The sequence below is a fragment of the Emydura macquarii genome, unplaced genomic scaffold, assembly GCF_026122565.2.
Source record: "Emydura macquarii macquarii isolate MOO-44397 ecotype Brisbane River unplaced genomic scaffold, CSIRO-AGI_Emac_v2 contig_1477, whole genome shotgun sequence".
Classification (NCBI taxonomy): Eukaryota; Metazoa; Chordata; order Testudines; family Chelidae; genus Emydura; species Emydura macquarii.
Genome location: NW_027131614.1, coordinates 13362873 through 13387120, shown reverse-complemented (window position 1 = coordinate 13387120; position 24248 = coordinate 13362873). Strand labels below are relative to the sequence as shown.

Genomic DNA, 24248 nt, shown 5'->3' with positions numbered 1-24248 from the left:
TTTTTAATTCATGAATGGGATTCAAGAATTGGGTCACATATAGGACCTCAAACTTGCTCTCATATAAAAACAAGTTATTGAACACTTGTAATATTACAATAAAGGGATACTTTATAACTACTTTGCTGACCAACATGATTTAAAGGGTATATAGTGCAATCCTTAGGTAGATGTAACATACAGTATAGATTTATACATTTCACAGCCTGTAATGATGCAGCTATTCCATACTGCAAGGTTAAAACTTGTCCTTTACCACTTTAGCTGTTATAACAGGAAACAACGTTGGCTTCTAGACAACCTACATACACATAAATATCTACATTTAAGCTTTAAAATGAAAATAAATTATAAAAACAGACTCCTTTCCATTTTACAAAAGTTTCCCTGCTCCTACATACTGTACAATACATTCAACAATGGTCTCAGTTTCTGAGATTTATGAAGAAAATACTGATGCTTTACACTAATGAAAAACTTAATTCATTCCATTTGCCTATCTTATTTCTAGTACCATTCTCAAATAAATATATTTAACACTGTAGTTAATTTTATTGTTTTTGCAGCATACCAAAAACTAGTAGTGCAACTTTCTATCCTTCCTTTAGACTCCTTTCCACTGTGTTTCTTTATATGGTAGGAAAAAATTGCTACATAAGCAACTGAGCACTTAAGCAAAAGCATTTTCATACAGCTATGTATGTTGCTTATTGAGAAATCAGAAGTACCTGTAAACCTACCCTACATTAAAAATGCATTAACTGGAGAGTAGCAATGTATGTCATGCAGAATAAATGTGAAAATCGGAGCTGAAAAGATTTGTTGACATTTACTCCAATACTTTTTACTATTTTTCTTTTCACCCTGCTTTAGATTTTTTTTTTTTTTAAATATTGAAAAATTAACTGCAGGATTGTTTGTGGTATCCCTTACTTGAAAAGACAAAGCTTCATATATCTGCCCTTTGTCAATTAAGAAGAGACAAGTTTTCCTTTACAAGATTTCTCTCAAAAAACAAAAGACTTCATTCACATGTATTTCACTGGAATCTTCTTCAGTGTAGTGTTAATTATAAGGGGAAGGGATGGTTTTGACAGTTGCCATGATCATCAGAGTATCAGAGCCCTTGAAGTGCTGCTGGAAGCTGTATATGTGCTCAGATATCTTCTTGCTTGTTCAGTCATGATAAGCTGATCTTCTGTTTTTCCATAAACAACTGCTTCCCATTCACAATTTGACTATATAAAAAACAGTTAAAAAGAAAAAAAAATGTAAACATCTATTATTGGAATACTTCAGAATTTAAATACAATCCTAATTCAGATTTTTATTAAAACCTGTTCCACAATAAAATTTCACAACGGCATATATCATAATAAAAATTCAAGTAATATCACATTTTATTCTACAATACTTGGTACATACATTTTGTGACAAAGCTTACTGACTTCTTTCAGCACATCAGAAGTGCATATATGCCAGGCTGAAAGTTCTAAGGCAAGAGAAATGAAGTAGTAAGAGAGAGGCTTTCTTGAATTGAATTCTTCATTGTAATAATTGATGCTGTAATATCCAATTCAATAAAACCTCTCTTTTAGGATGTTTTCCCATGTATTTTACTCTGTTGAAGTTTCAAAAGGGAGCAGACTGCAATATTGACAATGCACTAGAATAATCATTGCAATAATTGCTGTTCAGAGGCAACAAGAAAATACGTTTTTGGCAGCTGGGAAGAGTGTGGTTGCTGGAAAGGATGTAAGGTACTTTTTATAGAAAGGAAGGTTTGGCAGCTGTGAAAGAGGAGGGGATCAAACAGACATTTTGGGATGAATGAGAGAAGTGGTAGACATCAGGGCTACCTAATATTGGGGACCTATGGAAGATCAATGATCCCTTAGCCCTTCCCCTCCTCCCAGAAAACCTGTGGACTGAGATTCAAGCATGGGAAGCAATTGCAAATCTGTACAGTGTCTCTAGATCAGGCCTGACTTGTGGTGGATCATTATAGAGCTAGCACAAGTAGCGGTGAGGCATTTACACATGTACTTTACTGCCATGTATCCGTGAACCGGAACTGGCCCAAAGTGACTGCACAAAACCACTTAGCCATTTAACATTACCAAGGATTTAAATCGTAATATAGACTGATTACTTAAATTCTGAAATTTGACTTATTTGAATAAAAAGAGCTTATTTAAAAATTGTCCCGTTCAGAGATGGAGTACGTTTGCATGGCCGAATTACTAGCTCAAAAAACAGGAATCATGGAACATTGACCCAAACTAAGTAATGGTGGCAAAAATATTGGCCAAGATTTCTAGCAGTTATCAGAAAACTGAGGTACAAACTGGGGGAGGAGGAGGAATTAAAGACCATTTAACAGTTAAAATTGGTAATTAAATTAACCAAAAGTGTCTTGAATCCAGACCTGAAGAGACTTTTCCGTTTTGACATTTTTTGAAGTGCAAGAATTCAGTTTCTTTTTAATTACTGCATTTGTTTTGTTTGTTGAAGTTGTAGCCTGTTTCTCCAATGTCAGGTTACATCTGTTGTCATGTATTTCCAACAATGGTATCATTAGCAAAGATGTAGTATAGATATTTTCTGACTAATGGCAAAAAGAGAGTAATGGGGAAGAGGAATAAAAGTTAGTATTTAGTAAAATAACCTTTAACTGTTACATCAAAGAAACCAAAATGGGAAAATAAAGCAACTATGTTGCAGGTAGAACCATTGAGTAAACACTTCTGAGAAAACTAGTGTCAATCCAGTAATAAGTACTAGACTATACTGGGATCCTAGCATAGTTCTGATTCTAATTCCTTGCCCAGGGTGGATCAGTTTTTCATCTCCCTTATGTTATAATATCATGCTACAGCTTCAATTACATTTTCTTAAAAATTAAGTTCTATAAAACTTGATAATTTGGCATGATTTTAGAAAGAGTTATAAAATATAAATCCCTAGCCACACTGACACAGGAAGTTATACTAGAAGCCTGCTACCAAAAATCATGTTTGATACTGACTGCCAGTTCTTAAGAGTGTTCTTCACAGATACTAAGGGAGACATTGAAAAATTGGTTGTATAGTCTCCCAAATTGTATTCAAAAGCAATAAATACACAAGCCAGTTTCATCATTGCCATGCAGCAGTGGCCACAGTTCTGTTATGCCAACTTTTACAGAACCATCAAACACAAAAAGGAAAATCACTGTGTAGGAAATTCACTTGATTGCTTGCAAAAAATAAAAGATGTGTTGAACTGCAAGCAATCTTTGCATCTTTCCTCTACCACAGAGCCTCCACATACTAAGATCTTGAAAATCCTAATTTTTCCCCTTCATTTCAAAGCTGCATATGCTATAATGACCATTCGATACCCACATCTTTCTTCCCAAAGATAGAACAGGACTGCTCATCACCCTCTTTCCTTAGAACTGACTAAAGAGGCAAAATTTCTCCTCCCCACTGCCCTTAATGTGAATCTAAGAACCCAGTGGTCCAACAAACAAAAGATCAAGACCTGCAATACAATCCATGCATTCCCAAAACCCCACACACCATAGCATGGAGCACTATCCAGGTGGGTACTGGAGACAACTTATTTTTAAATTGCAACAGGTTTACTCTTACTTGTCAATAGTTAGACCCCCAACGTGACTATTTACTACAGCTGATAAAAAAATGAGGAAATATTTGTTCCATTTTTCATCAAAATTTCCACCAGCTCTGCTATTTACCAGTGTACCAACCTGTACATCCAAAACATTATCTTCTGTGAAAAGCTGGGCACCAAGTTCTTCTTTTTCCCAAGGATCCAAGACCAATGATTTTCTGACTTTCTTAGCAGAAGTATGCTGTGATCAACATTTTATAAAGAAAAAAATTTAAGATTACAATTCAAGAATGGCCTTTTTTGCTACCACTACTGTAGTAAAATAATATACTGCACCATCATCACCTCTTGCTTGCAGCTTTTATAGACAGAGTCATCTTCCTCCTTAAGGAATATGTCTGTTCCAGTTTCCTCTTTTAAAACCTCTCTAATATCTTCTTCCAAGAAGGCAAGTGGTTGTGACTAATTTAAATGGGGAGGAGGGGGAAGACCACAGAAAATGTATCGTTACTAGTTTTCACCATATTTTACATTCATTTTGGTCAGTACAACAAGGAGGTATCGTCTATTCCATAAGAGGTAGAATGCCTCAGTAAAATCCACCAACAAATTAAGGAATAAAAATAACTGCATTTGATAACATCAATTCAGGATTTCAAGGCTGCTCAGATTTTTACAATACTGTATTACTCCAAGTTATTTTTAGCCAGCTTCCTTGCTTTCCCATCAGGTAGAAAAACGTATTTTAACCCTAAAGAGGGAAAGTTTACATAATCTACATGTCAGCTTGTGTTTATTAGCCAGTGGAACTACGAATGATAGCACAGTGGTTTGTGCTACCAGACAATGTGATTCTCATTGGGGAAACTACTTTTTGCAGGGGATATTTCAAATTAGACATGTACATTACTGGATTAAAGTGTCCAGTTTTATTTTATACTTTCAAACTACACCCGCACAATAGGGATGAAGCATCCCCTACAAATAGCACAATGGTTTATACACTACAAAAATGTGATCCTTACTAGGGAGGAATTTGCACTGATACTTTAACAGTAGATCTTTACATAAGGCATTAATAACTATAAAATACTGTGTATAACTTCACATATGCCTATACGGATGATCCTTTCATGTACCAGCAGAGGGAGAGAATTCCAAGCAGCCCAAAACTTTGGCTTTAAAAGCCAAGACAGTAGTGGATGAAGGCAGGAATGCCAGGCTACTATTTGCTTGGTGAGAGGCAGAGATTAGAATCTAGAGTGAGGGTAGCAAGGGTGGTGCCAATTCCCATGGCTGAGTCTGTGAGCTGCCTTTAGTATTTGTGGAAACGAAGGAGCAGCCAAAATATAATGGATTGGAAAAGAAAGGGGTCAGAAAACGTAAATCCACTGAATTCAAGACTCCTGTGCACTAGCAAGCAATTCAGCAGGAAGAGGTAAAGCTAAAATGAGCAGACACTGACTGAGATTAAAAATGCACAGGTATAAAGTTATACATGGTCATAAGGGCAACGAAAAATTACCCACAGACACCAGAAGAATCAAAGCAAACAGTTTTATGTAATGATATGTGACTCAGTTGTAGATTTCATGAAAGCTCCCTTTTCTCTATTACAATTTAGAATATTCTAAATTTTATTTTAATGTACAACTAAGGTTGAAAGATGCTACACTTCTAAATATTAATCACCACCAAAAATATTTATTGAGAGCATCACAGTGCTGTGATAAGCTTCTGCTCTCTGATCCAAGCACAGTCAAAGGACCAAACTTCATCTCAGCATGAAAGGGCTGAATTACTACTGACTAGAAATTGCATCCATTTACACCAGGGATTAACATGATTTTTAAGCAACAAAAAGTGACAGTCCCTAAAATAACGAAATTAGTCACCCACACTTTCATCTGTACCAGTTCAGGAAGGTAACTGGCTGACAATAGAGCCTAACTGAAAGACAGGCACCTGCTCACACCCTCTGGTCTGAAAAAAGTAGTTTGAATCCAAAATAAAAATAAATAAGCATTAAAATATTTTTAGATCATGGCACTACCATATGCCTAATTCCAAGCTATATACATGAAAACTGATTAATGTATAGTGACTCAAGAACAAAGAAAGAAAATGCTTAAGTCTACCCTTGTTGGTAGTCTTAGAGGATATGAAATGAATGAGCATGTGGTCTGAACCCTTTATCCCTAGAGTTGGTCTTTTCAAAAGATGATTGGAGCACAATGGTAGAAAGAGTGGGGCAGAAAGAGAAAGCCTGCACTGTTGCTGTCCTATGCTGTAACTGTCCTGTGGATAGTCTTCTGTTTATCTTCCAGCATGATCAGTGCAGCACCTTCCAACAGCACTAATGATTTTACTTTTTTTTTTTTAATTTTCACACTAAGGCTCACTTTATGTCAATATTTTGTATGGTGAGTGCATTCAGGCTCACTTAAGAGAAACTAACAAGCAAAGAGATCACATACCACAATTTTGAGAGGGCCATATTTTTTCTCCTGAGCAGCTAGAGCATTCTTAAATGGAGTTGGAGTTCTTGGTGTGGTACCCAGTAGAGATCTTCTAATTGTAGGAGTTCTAAAACTATCCAAGCAGAGAAAATGTTCATATGTATTTTAACACTTCACTATTCCTGGTAGAGTTAAATTTACATGACAAATTCATCAAAATTAGCTATTTTGTTTACTTCTTTATACAACAGAGTACAGACACACACAAAAATCAGGTTAGTAATAAGTCACTGTGTATTTGCCCCAAGTACATCTAGGTTAATGTTCATTTAAGTTCAACATTAAAAAGATTAAGGGAAAATTCTAACTAAACATAATAAAGTCACTTCTTGGGAAGTCAAATGACTTTGCATAGTTTCAGAATCTTGCTTTTATTTCAACATCAGATCTTTAGTGTCATCCTACCCTGCATTTTCCTTTTGATCTTTTGGTGTCATTTCCTTGTGGAGAGGAGTTGTAATAAGGACTTTCTGCCCACAGATTGGAGTTGATGTAAATGCAGGATTTTCAAGGTTAAATTGTTCATTTCCAGAGCATGTGTTGAAAAACTAAAAAAAATTAAGCCAACTTACAAAACATGAACTCTTACATTATGGTGAGCAATAAAAACAAACATTTCCACATGATTTCCACTGAAAATCTCTAACAACTTGTTTTAAATTTATATGCCTATAGCCCCACAATATGAGCTGAATTTACTAGTGAAAGTTCAACTTGAATTTTCTTTTTAAAAGATACATGGAATGCAGCGTAGCCTGGAGCTACATAGCCAAATCCGAACCACCTCCAGTATGTGCAGGAAGAAAAGTGCACCCCAGATGTCGAGCTGCAGTAGAAGTCAGTCCAAGAAAGAAAATCAAGTAACAAATTTCCCCATCTTTAAAATAACCCATTTCTTCCACGTTAAAGTGCTCCCTTTAATTCAGCCAATCCTTTAACAAATGTTCTAAGCAGTTTCCCAATATATTCAATTATGGTACAATGTAATATTAAAGAAATCCTGCAATTTGTGTCTGTTCATTGCAATCCTAGCTTTCTAGCTGTATTAAAAAACTCATACCTGTGATGGGGAAAAGGGTAGTGTTTTCACTGGTGTTTGTTTTAGTGCAACATTGACAGCATCGTTATATGATCCATCATTCAGCTCACTGACTGGTGACTGTCCAACTCGCAATCTTTTTTTCTTCCTTAGGATAGCAGGTGGAGTGCTGAACTTGGCTATGGAAGGGGACGTTGAAAGAATCGCTTCTTCTCCACTGCTACTATTATTTTTTTTGCCATCAAGCACAACGCTGACATTAAACTGGCACTCCATAGCCCCTTCATTGTGTTGAATTCTCATTAATGTTACTGGAGCAGGTTTGACAGGGGAATTAGCATCTTCAGAAAGGTCAAAGCTGGTGACATCACTCCATGCTACTGGATCCTACGATGTAAGAAAACAAGACACTCAGGCATAGACATATTCATGTTTTATCTAAATTTTTGCTTATCTGAAGTGTTCAAAGTGGAAGTTGTATATCACAACAGTCCTGTTAGGAACATTTGAAGTCAACAACAGTTTCTCTCAACATTATATTGCATTCATTCTATGTATGAGCCTTGGAAATCAGTTATAATTCACTGCAAGCATTCAGATAGTTAAATATTCGATATTAATTCTTACATTTTAAAGCCAACTAAAATATATTTTGTTATTCATTACTGACCCCCATCACACACAATCTGACTTAAGTATACATTTACAATCCAGACAGAAATAGTTTGATGCAATTAATATTGGTTGTTTGGCTAGAACAACCAGCTTTCTCAGTTTCTGGCATTCCAACATAAAAATGTCAATTTAACTCAGTTATATCAAACTTATAACTAAGGCATTACACTATAGATTAAATATTTCCCCTATCCTTCTTACACAACCATACAATTTCTGACAATTTTATAGTTTGTTTTCAATACAATTCACTCATGACATCCAATAAAGCAAATCAATCAACAATAGTGAAACTATGCCCATCTGGTACTGTATGAAGTAATTTCAAACATGTTTATATGTATTGGGCAAATATGAACATACACAAATATAAACTGATTGCATCTTTATTGAAAACTAGACAATATCACGTTTCAACTTACAGCTTCAATAAGCTCTAGTGTCTCTGCAAATTCTGGAATGGTCTGTAGAGATGACAACACTGCATTCGCCTCTACAGCTAAGTACTTGGTTGGTGAATTCTGTTGAACAGATGTGCCCTGGGTCTCATCCAGGCTGTAAAACTCACTTGTTTGCTCCCCAAGGCTATCTTCCATGATGAAGCTTCCAGACCAGCTAGAGAAACTTCCAGCTTGCTAATTGTATAATAGAAATGTGTTGATGTTTTATTCAGATTAGAAATTGAAAATAAATCAGAAACATGATTTTGGGGCAAGTTTCATAAACACATTATTATGGACACATTATATATTAATATTCTGATTCACATGGAACTTTTACAATTCTCTAGCGGAGGTACTCTACAACAGAGTTATTCAGGTCACCTTTTCCCATCCAAGTTAGCTTCTGAAGTAATTCAATTACATTCTTATTTCCCTTAAGTTTACAAGACACACACTCAACATTCCCCTTCTCTTACTTTTATTCCTTTATCCTCTACTCATTACTATGATTGAAATCTTATTTCATATACATTTATGTATGGTTCACAATTGCTCATATGAAAGTCACTGGTGATGTAAGCTTCCCCACTCTCCTGAATATTAAGACATTATCAAGTCATCTGCATAATAGTTACACGGTACATTTTCAGATTAAAATATTTAATTTGTTTTTAAATTCTACTTTAATAGTGGACCTTACTTTTTATGCTGTTTTGTTTCATTGATGACTGCTTATGCAATAAAGAGACTTTCATTTTTGTTTATAGTCTACTTCACTGCCGGCATCTCATGAACTAGCATAACACTGCCATGTTTATGAAGCAACATAGGAATATCATATTGGATTGGACCACAGTCCATCTAATGCAGTATCCTATCTCTGACAGTGGCCAGTACCATATGTTTGAGAAAAAAGAAGAATCCTACAGCAGGAAAATGTGGGATAGTCTGCTATGTCCCCAGGTCCATCAAGTTAGCCATCATCAGGTTCTCAGTTAGAAAATGGCTTAAGCCCTGAAGCATGAGGTTTAACAGCTCTTCCAAAATTCATTATTAACAACAACTCTGTATATTTTTGATATCCACATCAATGTCCAATCCCTTTTGCAAACTTGCTAATTTCCTGGCCTCAACAGCATCCTGTGGCAGTGAGCTCAATAGTTTAAATAAATGTTGTGTGAAAAAAGTATTTTCTTTTATCAGTTATGAATTTGCCATCTTTTAATTTCATTTAATGTCCCCTTGTTCTTGTGTTGAGAGATGGAGAACAGAAGTTCCTGATCTAACTTTAGATATACACCATTCATTATTTTACATACTTGTATAACGTCCCCTCCCTCTTTATCTGTCTCCTAACGTAAACAAACCCCAACTTTTCAATATCTTTTCACATGACCATGTTTCCAGGCCCGTGATCATTCTTCTTACTCTTCTCTTTTCCCCTCCAATGTGCATTACTTTGCATTTATTGACACTGAATTTCATATGTAATTGTGTTACCCATTCACTTGTTTCAGTCCTTCTGAAGTTTCTCATAAACCTAGTTGGTCCTTACTAACTTAAATAACTGTCTCATTTGCAAATTTTGCTGCTTCACTATTCACTTTCACTTTCCAGATCATTAAAGTTTACATGGCAGGAGAGATTTAACACTCCCCCCCTCCACACACTAAATGTCCCTTTCTGAACACCCTGGTGTTTGGTATTATAAACACACATAGGAACTGCAGAGGAAACTAATGTTCTACTGGACTGTAAGTCTCCTTTGCAATCTTCTCTGAGTCAATGGTAGAAATCAAATATGGCAAAATATAAGCATTTTTCATTATCTATGTTGATCAACCAAATGATTTATCTAAGGAAATAAGTACTTTCAATTCTGGACTGTTCTTAAACAGACAAAATATTGCAGCCTTTATTCACATGTTATTCCTTTGAAAGTAACAAGATTTCTCAGGAAATTAAGTGTTGCAGTGGATCTCAAATTAGGGCTGAATGAAACTAGATAGGTGAAGTTACCATTCTAAAAGTCATCTCTTGATATAGATTATGAAAAAAGCACTTGACTATACTACAGTATTTACCTCAAGTTAAAAACACTGCATGTTAAAAGAAAAATAATATACATTCCCCAAATTAAAGTCCTTCATGTACACCAAGTTTAATATTCTGTTCCAAAACGTATCAAAGATAACAGCACTATTATAGAAATACCAGCATCCATTAGTGAGCTGCAGATCAATCTTAGTGTAAAGCCAATGCACATATTTATACAAATGCACAGTGCTTACAGATGATACTCGCTTTCTTCTGATTTCATTCTCAGCAGACATAAGCAGCAACTCAAGTTCCTTTATTTTCTTTTCTTTATCAGGATCATCATCAACAAATGGCTGCTGAAATGGGTATTTAGAAAACAGGATAGAAGCTGTTCATAGAACTCAATAAATATAAGGGTTCCCTTTACTAGCTAGACTTCTACTTTCTTACATCCTACATATGCTGGGAGCTGAACTATGCAAACTATAAAGCGATGCTTGACAACCATTTTAGAATAAAGTTGTCAGTTGCATGATTTTGGCATGGTTTCAGAGCCCAGCACAGAGAGGAGATTTGTTTGATTTTCAGTCTATGCATGCAGAAGTCATGCTAGCTCTCTAATAAGTTTTAGTACTGTTTGTGAACATTCAACATGCTATATTAGACTTCTATGACAAAAGTTTGCCAGTTCTAGCTCTATTGGAAATACCCGGGGAAACACTAGTATAGACTGTGCTCCAGATGACCACCTGCATTTAAACACCTGCTTAGTTAACCTTTCTCAGAATAGGTCTGCATGACATGGGTTTCAAACACCGACAGTTGCTAGTGTTCCGTCTCTACTAGTGCTCCGACCAGTGTTAGTGGACTGGTTGTAACAAAATAACAAAATAACAAAACAAAAAAAAGGTTACTAACCTTTCATAACTGTTATTCTTCAAGATGCGTTGCTCATGTCCATTCCATGCTAAGTGTGTGCACACCCACTAGCCTGGGAACCAGGGAATTTTGCCTTAGTGGTATCTGTAGGACGGGCTCTGGCGTTCTCTGGAGCCCCACGCTCATGCAGAGGTATATGAAGCGCTATGCGCCCCATCAGTTCCTTCTTGCCATTAACTCAGATAGTGGGGACAAATGATGGGTCATGGAATGGATATGAGCAACACATCTCGAAGAGCAACAGTCATGAAAGATTAGTAACTTTTTTTTCTTCGAGTGCTTGCTCATATTGATTCCATGGTAGGTGACTCACAAGAAGCATTCCCGGAAGTAGGCTCAGTGTTCATGAATGTGCCACTTGCAACACTGCTCTGCCGAAGCTGGCATCGTCCCTGACCTGCTGGGTAATAGCATAATGGGACACAAAAGCATGGACTGAAGACCAGGTAGCAGCTCTGCAGAGGTCTTGGATCGGCACCTGCATCAGGAAGGCTGCCGATGAGGCCTATGCCCTGGTAGAGTGGGCTGTTACAATCATTGGTGGTGGCATCCTTGCCTGTTCATAACAAAACTTGATGCAGGCGGTTATCCATAAGGAGATTCTCTGGGAGGAAACAGGCTGACCTTTCATCCTGTCTGCCACTGCAAAAAAGAGCTGTGTTGACCTTTGGAAGGCTTTTGTCCTCTCGATGTAGAAGGCCAAGGCCCGTCTAAGATCCAGGGTTTGCAACCTACGCTGCCTGGACCCGTGTGATTTCAGGAAGAACACCGGGAGGAACATGTCCTGGTTGTTGTAAAACAGTGACACTACCTTTGTAAGAAGGCTACATGCAGTCACAGCTGGACTTCGTCTTTATAAAACACTGGGTTTGGCGGTTCCAAGGTGACTGCTTTGATCTCGGAAACCCTTCGTGATGAAGTGATTGCCACCAGGAAGGAGACCTTCCAGGAGAGGAGCAGCAGAGAACAGGAAGCTAATGGCTTGAAAGGGAGGGCCCATAAGCCTTGAAAGAATTAGGTTCGGGTCCCAGGGAGGAATAGGATTCCTAACCTGTGGGTAAAGTCTCTCCAAGCCTTTTAAGAACCTGATAGATCAGTTTTTTCCCATGACATGACAATCTTGTACCAGGGGATGGAAGGCCAAAATCACTTGCAGGTGAACTTTAAGTGACAAGAGGGCTAGGCCCTGATGCTTGGGATGTAACAGGTAGTCTAATATGGCCTGTATTGATGCTCGGTATGGAAACAGTCTCTGGTCCGAGGCCCAACAGGAAAACCTCTTCCATTTAGCCAAGTATGTTGCTCTGATAGAGGGCTTTTGCTGCCCATCAGGACCTGCTGAAACTGCATTGAGCAGGCCCTCTCCTCTGCATTCAGCAGGCCCTCTCCTCTGCATTCAAGCCACGTAGCCGCCAGGCCATCAGGTGCAGGGACATTAGGTGCAGATGCAACAGGCAGCCATGGTTCTGGGAGACCAGCTCTGGCCTGAGCAGGAGCTCCCACAGAGTTGCTGTCGAGAGCTCTACCAGTGTGCCGAACCAGTGTTGGCGCAGCCATACCAGAGAAATCAGGATCACTTTTGCCCTGTCTTGCTTGATCTTCAAGAGAAGCTTGTGAACCAGCAGTAGTGGTGGGAAAGCGTACAGCAACGCTCCCATTCATGGGAGAAGGAAGATGTTGGACAGAGTGCCTCTGGCGAGCCCCTGGATGGAGCAGAAACGGTGACACTTCCTGTTCTGTCTGGACATGAACAAGTCCACCTGGGGAGTTCCCCACCTCTGGAAGATGAGATTGACCACTTCTGGGTGGAGTGACCATTCATGGTGAGACTAAATGGATCTGCTGAGGAGATCCACCAGTTCGTTTCTGGCTCCCAGGAGATGCAAAACCACAATATGAATGCCATTCTGCACAGAGAAGTCCAATAATCGGAGAGTTTCTTGGCACAAGGGTGATGACCGAGCACCGCCTTGCTTGTTGATGTAAAACATTGTGATGGTATTGTCCATTAGAACCTAAACTAGCCTGCCTTTCAGTTAAGGAAGGAAAGCCTGACAAGTCAGGTGTACTGCTTTGAGTTCCCTGACATTTATATGGAGGGATCTATCCTCATGCATCCAAAGTCGTTGTGTATTGAGATCATTGAGGTGAGCTCCTCTCCCAGATCCAACGCGTCGGAGACCAATACTAAGTGAGGGTCTGTCCACCAACATGGGATTGATAGCTCATGGGGGGACAACTGTGACCACCAGGCCCATATTGTGCCGGGGGCGTAAACCAATACTAGCCATAACTGCAGGGGTCTGAGACGTAGATGCACATGCCAGACTACGTAAGTACAGGCTGCCATGTGGACCAGCAGTTTGAGGCATTTACGGACAGTCATAAGAGGGTGTACTTGTCCATATGTGATGAGGTCTGGCACTGCTTGGATCAGGGTTTTGAAAGAAAAGCCCTGGCTTGCATAGAATCAAGGACCCCACCTATAAACTCTATCCATTGAACAGGGGATAGAGTTGATTTCTACTTGTTCATGAGTGGGCCCAGAACCTGGCAGGTGGTTTGTATCAGGCTGAGGCTGTGCTGAACCTGGGCCTGCATTTTGCCCTTGATGAGCCAGTCATCAAGGTATGGGTAGATCTCCCCCCCACCACAATGCCTCAGGTAAGCAACCACTACCACCATACACTTTGTAAAAACCCTTGGGGCAGATGAAAGGCCAAAGGGTAGGGCCGTGAACTGATAATGGTGTTGGCCCACCACAAACCGGAACAATCTCCTGTGAAAATAGAAATATGGAAAGAGGCTTCCCTTAAGGCAAGAGCGGTGTACTAGTTGCCTGGATCCAAAGAAGGGATGATGGAGGCTAGGGAGACCATTCGAAACTTCAACTTCTTGAGGTAACTGCTGAGGCAACACAGGTCTAAGATGGGCCTGAGGGCTCCTTTGGAATCAGAAAGTATTGGGAATAAAATCCCTTTCCCTCATGCCTTGAGGGACTTCCTCTAGAAACCCTCCTATGGGTAGAGGCTGTTTCTCCTGCATGAGAAGTTGCTTGTGAGAAGGGTCCTGGAAGAGGGAAGTGGAAGGGGAGGTAGGAGAGGGGCATGGAGGAGAACTATAGTATGTAACCAGTTGAAATGATGTTGAGGATCCAATGAGCCGATGTTATCTGGGCCCATGCAGAAAGGAAGTGGGACAGTCAGTTCAAAAATAAATGGTGGAAATGGAGGTTGGGGCCAGACTGGGATACTGTCTTCAGGCATACCCTCAAAATGCCTGCCTCAGGCCACCGAGGTGACGTGCGGCGCCTGACAGAATAGCGAAGGAAGCTGAAGTGGGACAATGGCATTTATAGCTCGTCTCTGTCCCTTCGTTTGTAGGTTCCTTGCCACTCCGGACCCAAGAATCTAGGTGGTTGCAGCGGATGGAATTGCCTCCTAGAAGTTTCTCCAGTGTGTAAAGGCCAATGCAGTGTCTTTCAGGCCATAAAGCCTGGTATTAGTTTGCTCCAAGAACAGGGCATTGCCCTCAAAGAGGAGATCCTGAATAGACTGCTGCACCTCCTTGGACAGCCCCGAGGACTGCAGCCAGGAACATCAGCGCATCAACCTGGCTGCTGAATCGACCGTGTCCAATACCATTTGGAGGGAGGCTCTAGCCACAGCCTTGCCTTGCCTTCCTCCAGAATGGAAGCAAACTCCTGCCTGACCTCCTGTGACAGCAAGTCCTTGAATTTGGTCACGGAATCCCAAACATTATAATTGTATCTGCCCAGCAAAACGACAGTATTGGAGAGGGAGGGGATGGTGCCTCCTCTTCTTCCAGGGGAACTGCCTCTGCAGTTGGGTCCCAAGGCTCAGTGCCAGCCTGAAAGTCTGAATCTGATTCTCACCCCAGGGCAGCCAGCACTGCAGACCACTTCTCAGACGCAGGCTACAGAAGACTGGTGGCAGTAGGGTCCTGGCATCATCATTATCCCCCACTGGTGCCAGTATGGCCACTGAATGGGCCACTGATCTTGAGGCCAGATGCCTGCTGCTAAGCCAGCACCAAAGGACGGCACAACCGATGACCGGTGCTTTTGTATCTGGTGGTTCCGAGGCCAGTCTAAGCGCCACCTCCATCAACAGGATTTTCATGCAAATATTCCTGTCTCTCTTAGTCTATGGTCGGAAGCTCTTAAAAATTTTGCATTTGTCCCTGCCATGAGTCTCCCCTAAACGCTTTAGGCAACTGCTGCAAGGGTCATTAAGTGTAAAAGGCTTGTAACACACAGAACACAGTTTAAGGGCATGCCCCATCCTGGAAGAATGTCCCTGAGGGGACTACTATTCCTAACTTAACTAACTGTTAACTGTTACAAGAACGATATACAACAGTTTATTAAGACAACCACTGAAGCACTTGCTATCGCAAGATAGAAAGGCATTCCTGCAACTGTCATGAGCAGAAAGAAGGAACTGAGAAGATGCAGGGACGGCAGCGCCTCATATACCAGCGCATAAGCACAGGACTCCAGAGAGGGCCAGAGCCAGCCCTACCGATACCACTAAGGCAAAAATCTATGGCAGCCGTGCATTTGGGCACGCACACATTTAACATGGAATCGACAAGAGCAAGCACTTGAAGAAGAACAGGGAAGTTTTCGGAGAAACAAACATAGCTTAGACAAGTTTTTAAAATCATGGTCAATATGGGTGTAAATGATAAGTTTCAAATACAGTTACTAAGCCAAAGTTTAAACATGGTCTTAAAAGACAGCGGCATTTTTAATTTCTCTCTCTATATATAGTAATACCTAGAGCGGTATTAAAAGTGTCGCCTGCTTCTTTCAAGGCTATACTAGGGCATTAAATCATGGTTTGCATCCACACCGAGGGGGGAAGGGAAGTTGGAACAGACAATTTTATTTAAAGATGAACTACATAGCAAAAATGAAAGTTAAGTTACAGGCGTTCTGCACAGAAATCTGTGCCTATCTAACTAGGCTGTGGAGGGAGCATGCCATACAAAAATTTATTTATTTAGCTTCGTTTTTCCAAATCTATGCATTTTCTGCCATTTCCTAGTCCACTGATGTTATCCCAGAAGGCCTTCTCACAAAGAGAAGGCTCCTTGCAGCACACAGTACTTGTGATGTTATCAATGTATTCTGAATACCTTAAGTAAATCAAAGTATAATGAGCATTTCACAAAGGAAGTTTTTTTTTCTAATAAGTTATTTTAAACTTATTTCTGTTCTAAATGACAATACATCCAACGTAACTTGTTTTTGCTATGCAGTTCACCTGAATACTTGAATATTTGTGAAGACTGACAAAGGTTTAGATTACCCAGAAAAGATGTCAAAAATCATAAATAAATTACTAAACTTATTTTATCTACTACATGAGCTTAACATATTTTAGATTAATATTTCAATTGTTTATGTCTATAGTAATACATGTACTGCACACATAAAAAAGCAAAATTCTGCCTTTGGCTAAATTTAATGGGAGCTATGCACATAGTCAGGGACAGAAGTTTAGACCAAAAGATTTAATTAGCGGGCAGATCTGAATTAGTTTATCACATTTCCACATATCAGAAATAAACATAGGCATTCTTTGATGAGCATCTGCATTCTGAACTTGAAAGAGATGGACTACTTTCATTTTTCAGTACCATGATCCTGTAAAGTCACAACAGCTTTTTCAAGAAAAAAGGCATAGCTACAATTTTAGGCACCAATCCTGCAACTGGATCTATGCAGGAAGAACCCTGCTCCTGCACAGAGCCTCCTTAAGTCAATAGGGTGGACCATGGCGACAGAGGTCCACAAATGCAGATTTAGCTGAATGATCAAGGCCTTAATCTAAAAAAAGGGATGTTTTAAAACTTGAAAAATGAGTAACAGAATCCTAGTGGTATCAGGATAAGAAATGAGACAGAATAAGTCTGTGCCGCTGTAGCGCATCTAATGAAGAAAAAGCACTCTCCTGTCAGCATAATTACTCCACCTCCACGGGAGGCGGAAGATAGCCCCAGCGTGGACCGCACTTAGGTCGCTGTAACTTGCATCGCTCAGGGAAGAATGTCTTTTTCACACCCAAGCGATGTTGACTTAAGCAGTAGTGTAGACCTACCCTTAAATTCTAACCTCATTTCATTTACAATAGCCAGCAAAAATTACCTGAATATAATTGGAAGAAGTTGGAACATGTTCTATACAGCTGCCTTCTGATGACACATACTGGTAACCTGGAATCTAAAAGAATCCAAAAAATTCTTTTCATATCATAAAAAGTAACTTCATAGACTAACTAGGAGCCAAACAGATTCAAATTTTTAGAAAACAGTATAGCTTTGAAAACAAATTACTAAATGGCTGAAAACTGACTTCAATTAAATGATCTTTCATTTTACAGATTAATGTCTATTTTCAAACTTGATTAATTTTGAAACTGAAAAAAACAAGTTACCAAACTATGTAGCCTGATTTTAGCTTGAGCAGAAGACTGAAATTTGCACTGCGATCACATTTTAAAGGGACATTCAATTTAAAAATAATGTTTTAAACAAATGTACTAAGGTACTAACACTTGGTAAGATTTAAAATCCAATCTGTTCTATTTTGCAGTTCACTTAGCATGTAACCAAAAATGAAGGAGTCAGTTTCACTTTCAAGTTTTTAGAGTTGCAGGATTTGAATGGGGAATATTACAGGAAATTTTTCATTAGAAAACTGCCTCCACTGAATTTAAAACAAATCATGAAAAGAGTTCTACTGGTACTAAGTTTTTATTTTTCCTTTTACAAAAGGAAATTTAGGTCAAAATCAAGTCGACAGGTGGCCTCTTCAGAGGCCACATTATATTTTATAACATGCCTGCAGTCTAGAAGAAATATACTTTACTACACTGCAATGAATGAATTTTTGAATGTACATTTAAAACTTACTTGTGCCTGAACAGGTATGTAAAACTGATTCTGGGTTTGTAAGTGTTCCACAGTGGCACAAGTTTTGTGTTGAAGTTTTGATGAACTAGGCTGCTCGGTCTTAATTCCATCTTGTAAGTATCCTTCCTGTTCCACTTTTCTTCGCATAGTGGAATTCCAATGATTTTTTATTGAATTGTCTGTCCTAAAACAAAGTCATATTATAGAAAGATAATTTGACTTCCATATTTCAGGAACAATTTTTAACTGTGTAATTTACAAACTTTGTAAATTACACCAATATTTTTTTTTAAACCTATCACATATTTCACCATTCCACTAACTGGTAAGGAACATCTTTTTCTTAATTGGATACCTCAACAGCCATAGTCTATATGGCCACACTTTCACCTCTTTAACATACATATTAAATATAAAGTTGTTTTGTTTTTTTTTAAAAAAGAACCAACGACAATTTAACTCCTACAGAGCTTTGGGCAATTACTTTTGGATTTAAAAGTTCTTTAAAAAATTAGAATCCCCCCAAAATTGATTAGATATACCGTCTCATCTAATTATCACACATGGGGGCCAGATTCTTCCACCATTACTCAAGATGAATACTCTGCTCTTCAGTCCTACTGAAGTTAGACTACTTGCAGAGTAAGAGTAAGGATTAACTAGGTGGGATTTAAATAAAAAAAACCAAGAGGGTATCTACAGATTTTTGTAGAATACATTTCAAACTTGTAAGAAAAAAAAAAAAATTGATAGTTAGGAAGCCACTTACTCACACTGTTGAGACGTTACATGAGAAGTCCCACTGACTTCAACTGAACTACTCAAAATTAATTTAGCAATGAGAGTAAGGGGCTCACAATCTCACTGTGAATGTGTTAGTTTAGCTAACCTGTGAATAAAACTAAATAAAAAAACTAGACAGAAGATTAGAAATGGCACTTCAATTTTTAAAACATTTTAATTACAGTAAGCTTGCACAAGATCTTTTTCAAAGTTTATTTAGGATTGGGTGTTTTGGGGGCATGTGTCATCAGTGAAAAAAAACCCAAAATGTATCCCCATCACATTTAACCACCTTTGGATGTCAGAATAAGCACATATTCTAGTGACATTTTGCCTTGGAATAACCTTGAAAACAGATGGAACATCAGGATGTGATGGGTATTGTATTTTTTAATAAAACAGTTAACAGTGTTGGCATCTAAACAACAAACAGGGGAAGTTCATATTACTCCAGCTGATAATGTTTTTGTGGGTCTGGCAACAGACAAGAAAACATTGCTTAATCACAAAAGTTATCTTTAACTAGAAGACATAAGCTTTGTTGTTGGTTTAAGTAGAACTTAAATTTTGACAAACACCACAAAATCCAGAGGAAGACAATAGAGTTTCCATGGATTTTTTTTTTGGTTCATATTTAGATTACCTTTACTAAATGACTTGGATTTTGGAAAGATCTTTGTAATGATTGGTTTTCATAATCTGATGTTTAATACAAAAATGTTGAAAAGCACCTTCCAGGAAGAAGTTTTGCAATTTCAGCCCATCGGTTTCCCAAACGCTTGTGAGCTTCATAGATTATTCTGTCCTCTTCTTCTGTCCATGAAGATTTCTTTACCTCAGGATTGAGGTGGTTATGCCATCTCTCCCTGCACTGCTTGCCTATTCTCCCTTTTAGGTGTTTTGCAATCAGAGACCAGCGTTTTGGACCATACTTCTGAACTAATTCAATAACCTGGAACACAAATCAAACAGTAGCAATGGTAGACAATTTAGTCTGTTTGAAAAATTAGATCTGAAATCCTATCAGCGTATGTGTGAAATTAATATCTCAAAAATATTAATAAAACTGATTTATTAAAAACTTAGTTAAGGATTAGAAAAGGCCTAAAGAGAGAACCAAACAGTGACGGTGTTTTCAGAAGTTATTTGCAGGAGTCCAGGTTTCAGAATGATGTATAAATTCCTGCTTCTAAAGTTAAAGGAGCCTATGTTGTGGAAGTAGTGCTAGCTGTAAAAAAAAATATGTGCTGACTAAGTTAGATTTCAGTATCATCTGCCAACTCATGCACTGGAAAATTCTTAAATTACTTCTTGTGAAGAAGAGTGTGTGCGCTGCTTGTTTTACACATTAGCAATGAAAGGTCTAGACTGTTTTTCCTAGAAGGCTACACTTAAATGAAGAATTGAGAGGATCATCATATGAGATATGAAGCAAGTAAAGCCCTAATAAGAGGGGAATGATTTTTTATTCCAATTTTTAAAACTATGTTTTGTTTTTTTAAACACCTAAGGGTTTTAAACAGTCTGAATAAAAATCATTTCCACTTTCAATCAAGTTTCACTTGTTTGGTATCTGTCACGTCAATCCTCCTACTTTTCCAGTTGTTCTGTTTTCCCAGAAAACAGTTAGACAAGATGTGAAAGAATACTGTATTTAACAGGCAGAAAAAGGGGAGGGTCTTGTTTGTTTTTTTCCTAAGAAGTCTTAGAAGCCTCTTTCACAAGAGCATACAAACCTTTTTCCTCTCAACATGGCAGATCACCTGTTAAGTCTGGTGGTTTGGAGGAGTACAAGGTGTAAGAAAGTCCAGAGTCTGTCCTGAATGTCAGTTTCAAAAACAGAGGTCTCCCTCTACTCAATGATCTAGAGAAGCTGTTCAACTAGCAAGAGGAAATGATAAACAGTCAGGCCTGCTCAAGTGTTTATCTCATTAAGGGCAGTGGCATACACCCAGCGTAACACCATGAACTAGCTTGTATATGTCATCTAGGATCTCAGATATGAAAACCATGGTGGTGGAAAGGAGACAACACAGAAAGACATTCTTGGTATTCTTTTGCTGCAGTCAAAAAATAACCAAGCACAAGTTCCATTACCCTCTGATCCTCTTCTTTAGTCCAGGGACCTTTAATCAATTCTGGGTTTAGAACCTTCTGCCACCGATGCTGGCACTGAAAATCCGAACGATTCTGAAACAGTTTTAAAAAATAATTTTGCTAAAGATCATCTTTGTAGACAGTTTTCCAGACCATTTTCCTAGCAAACAGCAATAGTTTTGACTAATTATCAAATGTAAAACTAAATAATGAACTATAGATGATTAGTATTAAATAGGTTACTGCAAAGTGGAAAAGATTTAATCACTGACCTTCCTATTCACTGTTATAGTTGAGATCTTTTTGTTATAAAAAAAACAGTTACTTACCCATTCTATACTTGTTCTTCAAGATGTGCATGCAGATGTGTATTCCACTCAGGTATGTTGTTGCCTTGTGCACTACAAGCCAAAGACTTTTTGCCACAGCAGTACCCATCAGGGCGGTGCACATGCACTTTATGTCCTCGTGACCCCTCCAGAGACCATATAAGGGCAGCACTACCCTGATCCCCCCCTCAGTTCCTTCACACCAGAAAGAAGGCACAAACACTCCAATGGAGAGGAGATGGATGGTGGACTGTAGAATATACATCTGCACCCATATCTCAAAGAACAGTTACAGAACAGGTAAGTAACTGTTTTTACATGTTTGCATCCACTCAAAGTATTTCAAATCAGATAAAACAAACAGGACCATTCAGAGGTGGATTCAGGGTCTAGGGAAATAAATATTGCAATACTATTTGGCCAAAGTTTGCATCAAAGCTGGATGCAGCGATAACCACATATCAAATAACTGTGTGTGCTGAGAACCAAAGTAGTGCCCCTACATCGACGAGAGAAAAAAAAAATCTTTCAGAAAAGCAAATGAATTAGCTTGAACCCTCATGGAATGGGCTGCAAGTTTCTGCAGAGAAGGAGCCTTTGTACTACAGAAGTAATCTGCCTAGAGATCATCTGTAATGACACTGCCTAGCCCTTCATGCAATTTATGTAGGACACAAAGAAATGAGATGACTGTCCAAAGGACTTGTTTCTGCCAAGGTAAAAAGTTAACTTCCTCCTGACATCAAAGGTACGTAGATCTTCTTTACCAGAGTATGGTTTTGAGAAGACCACAGGTAAATATATTGTCTGGTTTAAATGAAAAGCTCACAAAAATTTCAGTTAAAGTTTATAATGAGGAATCAAAGCTACTGTATCCTTAAAAGATAGCATACAAAGAGGACTTGCCATCAAAGCCTGTATCTCAGATACCCTCCTGGCTGACATAGTGGCTATGAGGAATGCTATCTTTTACTTTAAAAAGGCCAAGAGCAAGTAGCTAAGGGATCAAATTGCAGGCTCATAAGCATTACCAAAACAATGTTGAGGTCACAAGGTGACACCATATTCTTAACAGATGGGTAAAGGCATATTATACCCTGCAGAAACTTAGCAACCATAAGGTTGGTAAATACTGAACATCCTTGTACTGTTGTATGAACAACAAAGATTGCTGTAAGGTGAATTAAAGAACGAATCAAGAGGCTGGAGCATTTCAAATGTAAAACTTAGTTTAAAAGATCTAGGATCCTTCCTTCAACAGGTTGTATATCCCCCAGAGAACCTTTTTCACTTGGCCAGGTAAGCAGACCTCGTTGATTGTTTCTTGCTACTGAGTAAACTCTCTTGAACCATCAGGGAATTCTCCTCCTCCTCCTGATCTAGCCATTCACCAGCTATGCCGCAAGGTGGAGACTGCACAGCTGTGGATGTAGCATTCAATTGTGTTGCTGTGACACAAGATCTGGGAGGAGAGGTAAAGAAAGAGTAGGGTGAAGCAAGAAACTGTCGGAGGTCCAAAAACCAATATTGTCTCGGCCAGACCAGGGCTATCAGAATTAGGCTGGTGTGGTATTGCTTCAATTTATGGCTGACTTGAAGAATGAGAAATTAAGGGGAAAATTTACATTAAATTCCCAGTCCACTTCCATGTGGACACTTGCCTTGTCAAGGCAAGGATCCATGATATTTTAGACTACATTTTAAATACTCTGGCCTTTCAATGAATTTTTTAAAAGGTTCACCTTGCAGCAATCTCTGCTATTCATGCTCCAGTACAAAGGACATTTCCTGTTGTCTTTTATAGTAAATGGGTCTATTGAAGGAATGCCCCATGTGTGAAAAATGAGCTTCATCTCTCTGTTCTTTCGAGACCACTTGCAGTTGGGGGAGAACCTCCTACTGAAGAAGTCAGCTAGCTAATTTTGGACTCCAGGTAAGCATGAAGCTACTGAAGCAATGTTTTCTGTGGTGCAAAATTGCCTCTTGACAAACAAATCTAGTTGGAACGAGCCCCTCCCTGCCTATCATATTGTCAGTGACTATTTGAACCGACAAGCCCGAGAGAAAGGAAGGCAGGCTTGACAAAGCTCATGGATTGCCTAGAGTTCGAGGACACAGTTATGTGAATTGGACCCCTTTCCAACCAAAGTATTTAAGTTTGCAACTCCTCTAGCTGAATGTCACAGCCTACTAGAGAGGCATCCATCACAACTGTCATGGTTGGGAGAGGACGAGAGAAAGAAATGTCCACACATACATTGTCTCAGATCATCCACCATTCTAGAGATCATAGTACAGTTCGCGGGAACCAGATTAATTTATCCAAATAGTGCTTGCTCAGACAAAAGAGTGATTTTAGCCACATTTGAAGAGTGTGGCGGTGTAATCTTGCATACCTGGTTATGTAGGTAAAAACACATGCGGCATAGCAATTTCGCACAAGGTCAAGCAGTATTGGATACGGGAGACTTGAATGCATAATTTGTGAATAGTTTGAAATCTCGGTTGGGGAAGAAAAGCAGTTGAACTCGTTGAGTCAAGCAGTGCCCCAATGAACTCAAGTCTCTGGGTAGGAATGAGCATTGACTTCTCGGCTCAGGATAAGATCCAGGCGATTGAACAGGTGGATGATGTAGTCAATGTGGCAACAGTCTTGATTGTGAGAGGACTCGCGGAGCAGCCAATCATTATGGTAAGGAAAGCTATGGATTTCACTTCTCCTTAAGAAGGCCACCACAACTACACCATACATTTGGTAAATACGCAAAGAGGCAAAGACAGGCCAAAGGAGAGTACTGTGTGATGATAACTGCCTCCTGTGACA

General features: G+C 38.9%; 1 protein-coding gene across 1 annotated transcript in view; it reads right to left on the bottom strand.

Moving 5' to 3' along the window:
* Positions 1-952: 952 nt before the first annotated feature.
* Positions 953-24248, bottom strand: part of MYBL1 (MYB proto-oncogene like 1) — a 35574-nt gene continuing 12278 nt past the window's right edge. The window contains exons 4-16 of the mRNA XM_067553849.1: positions 21096-21188; positions 19730-19950; positions 18216-18399; positions 17449-17523; positions 10586-10690; positions 8274-8486; positions 7198-7563; positions 6543-6685; positions 6096-6210; positions 3964-4080; positions 3755-3859; positions 2429-2608; positions 953-1238 (exon numbers count right to left, since the gene is read on the bottom strand). Coding sequence (XP_067409950.1) covers positions 1110-1238; positions 2429-2608; positions 3755-3859; positions 3964-4080; positions 6096-6210; positions 6543-6685; positions 7198-7563; positions 8274-8486; positions 10586-10690; positions 17449-17523; positions 18216-18399; positions 19730-19950; positions 21096-21188 — 2046 coding nt within the window. The 3' untranslated portion in view covers positions 953-1109. The remainder of the gene's footprint in view (positions 1239-2428; positions 2609-3754; positions 3860-3963; positions 4081-6095; positions 6211-6542; positions 6686-7197; positions 7564-8273; positions 8487-10585; positions 10691-17448; positions 17524-18215; positions 18400-19729; positions 19951-21095; positions 21189-24248) is intronic.